Genomic DNA, 2484 nt, shown 5'->3' with positions numbered 1-2484 from the left:
TACTATGCAAGTGTCTCAACCAATCTGAAGTCATTAACTTCTTCATACAGAGAACTTAAAACTATATCTTATTTCTAATACCCACAAATACAAATATAAGTTATTTAAAAATGCCCTGTTAGGATGCTCAGAAATATTATTTGTCCTATTCCATCATTGCTGACTGGCAGACAATATCTACTGGCAATCTGCTCAATCTGATTCTTCCACTCATTTCCCTAATTGAAGAAATTATTCAGAATTCCAAGGGGAATGGTGGAGAGATGAAGTATCCATGGTAAAATTCAGACCTCACCCCCCACGTCGATAGCTGGGCCAATATTGTCAAATCAACAGTGACAGATTTCTCTCTTCTGCAGGTGCTAGATGTGGTCTTGAGACAGATGAGCGAGCACATCGATGAAGACTTAGCTGATCTCTCCCAGTATGAACAACAAATGGAGGAAGCAAACTTTATTGTGGATTAGTGACATCAGAATGACCTGGAGCGTGGATATCGGTGGGGGGGGGGGCGGAGAGAGCCTGGATAGAACATAGAACATTACAGCGCAGAACAGGCCCTTCGGCCCACGATGTTGCGCCGACCAGTTACAAAACAATGACCCACTAACCTAAACCAATCCCTTCTCGTCCATAAACCTATCCACGGATCTCTTAAACGCCCCCAAACTAGGCGCATTTACAACTGCAGCAGGCAGGGCATTCCAATCCCTCACCACCCTCTGGGTAAAGAACCTACCCCTGACATCTGTCCTATAACTACCCCCCCTTAATTTAAAGCCATGCCCCCTCGTGCTAGATTTCTCCATCAGAGGAAAAAGGCTATCACTATCCACCCATCTAAACCTCTAATCATCTTATATGTTTCAATAAGATCCCCTCTTAGCTGCCTTCTTTCCAGCAAAAACAACCCCAAATCCCTCAGCCTCTCCTCATAGGACCTCCCCTCCATACCAGGCAACATCCTGGTAAACCTCCTCTGCACCCTCTCCAAAGCCTCCACATCCTTCCTATAATGTGGGGACCAGAACTGCACACAGTACTCCAAGTGCGGCCGCACCAGAGTTGTGTACAGTTGCAACATGACGCTGCGACTCCTAAATTCAATCCCCCTACCAATAAACGCCAAGACACCGTATGCCTTCTTAACAACCTTATCTACTTGACTCCCAACTTTCAGGGATCTATGTACACATACACCTAGATCCCTCTGCTCATCCACACTATTCAAAGTCCTCCCGTTAGCCCTATACTCGACACATCTGTTATTCCTACCAAAGTGAATTACCTCACACTTCTCCGCATTAAACTCCATCCGCCACCTCTCGGCCCAGCTCTGCAACCTGTCTAAGTCTTCCTGCAAACTATGACACCCTTCATCACTATCTACCACACCTCCGACTTTGGTGTCATCAGCAAACTTACTAATCCACCCAACTATACCCTCATCCAGATCATTAATAAAAATTACAAACAGCAGTGGCCCCAAAACAGATCCCTGAGGCACACCACTCGAAACCGAACTCCATGATGAATATTTACCATCAACCACCACCCTCTGTCTCCTATCCGCTAGCCAATTCCTGATCCAATTCCCTAGATCACCCCCAATCCCATACATCTGCATTTTCTGCAGAAGCCTACCATGGTGAACCTTATCAAACGCCTTACTAAAATCCATATACACCACGTCCACTGCCTTACCCCTATCCACCTCTTTGGTCACTTTCTCAAAAAACTCAATAAGGTTAGTAAGGCACGACCTACCCGCCACAAAACCATGCTGACTATCTCCAATCAATTCTTTACTCTCCAAATAACTATAAATCCTATCCCGAATAATTTTTTCTAAAACCTTGCCCACAACAGAAGTGAGACTCACCGGTCTATAATTCCCGGGGAAGTCTCTGTTCCCCTTCTTAAACAATGGGACAACATTCGCTAACCTTCAATCTTCCGGTACTATACCAGAGGCCAACGACGACCTGAAGATCAGAGCCAGAGGCTCTGCAATCACTTCTCTTGCCTCCCAGAGAATCCTAGGGTAAATCCCATCCGGACCAGGGGACTTATCTATTTTCAGACCCTCCAGAATATCTAGCACATCCTCCTTATCAACTGCAACACTGTCAATTCTACTCCCCTGCAATCCAGTGTCCTCCTCAGCTATATCCATGTCCCCCTGCGTGAACACCGAAGAGAAATATTGGTTCAATGCCTCTCCAATCTCCTCCGGTTCCACACATAACTTCCCTCTGCTGTCTGTAACTGGCCCTAATCTTGCCCTAACCAACCTTCTGTTCTTAACATACCTATAGAACGCCTTAGGATTCTCCTTAACCCTATCAGCCAAAGTCTTCTCATGTCCTCTTTTAGCCCTTCTTAGCTCACTCTTCAACTCCCTCCTAGCCAATCTAAAGTTTTCTAGTGCACTACCCGAGCCCTCACGTCTCATCCGAACATAAGCCTCCTTTTTCCTCTTAA

General features: G+C 45.7%; 1 protein-coding gene across 6 annotated transcripts in view; it reads left to right on the top strand.

Annotated features, from left to right (window-relative positions):
- Positions 1–620, top strand: part of LOC145359744 (uncharacterized) — a 52987-nt gene extending 52367 nt beyond the window's left edge. For 4 of the 6 annotated variants that reach the window (XM_080214495.1, XM_080214494.1, XM_080214492.1 and 1 more), the window contains one exon: positions 360–619. In XM_080214495.1, coding sequence (XP_080070621.1) covers positions 360–467 — 108 coding nt within the window. In that variant the 3' untranslated portion in view covers positions 468–619. Of the gene's footprint in view, positions 1–359 lie in introns of all 6 variants that reach the window. The other 2 variants (XM_080214497.1, XM_080214496.1) reach the window with 1 other exon arrangement.
- The last annotated feature ends 1864 nt before the right edge of the window (positions 621–2484 follow it).

Source organism: Carcharhinus amblyrhynchos, chromosome 29 (assembly GCF_965287045.1).
Source record: "Carcharhinus amblyrhynchos chromosome 29, sCarAmb.v2.hapA, whole genome shotgun sequence".
Classification (NCBI taxonomy): Eukaryota; Metazoa; Chordata; class Chondrichthyes; order Carcharhiniformes; family Carcharhinidae; genus Carcharhinus; species Carcharhinus amblyrhynchos.
This window is presented reverse-complemented; position numbering and strand designations above follow the sequence as displayed.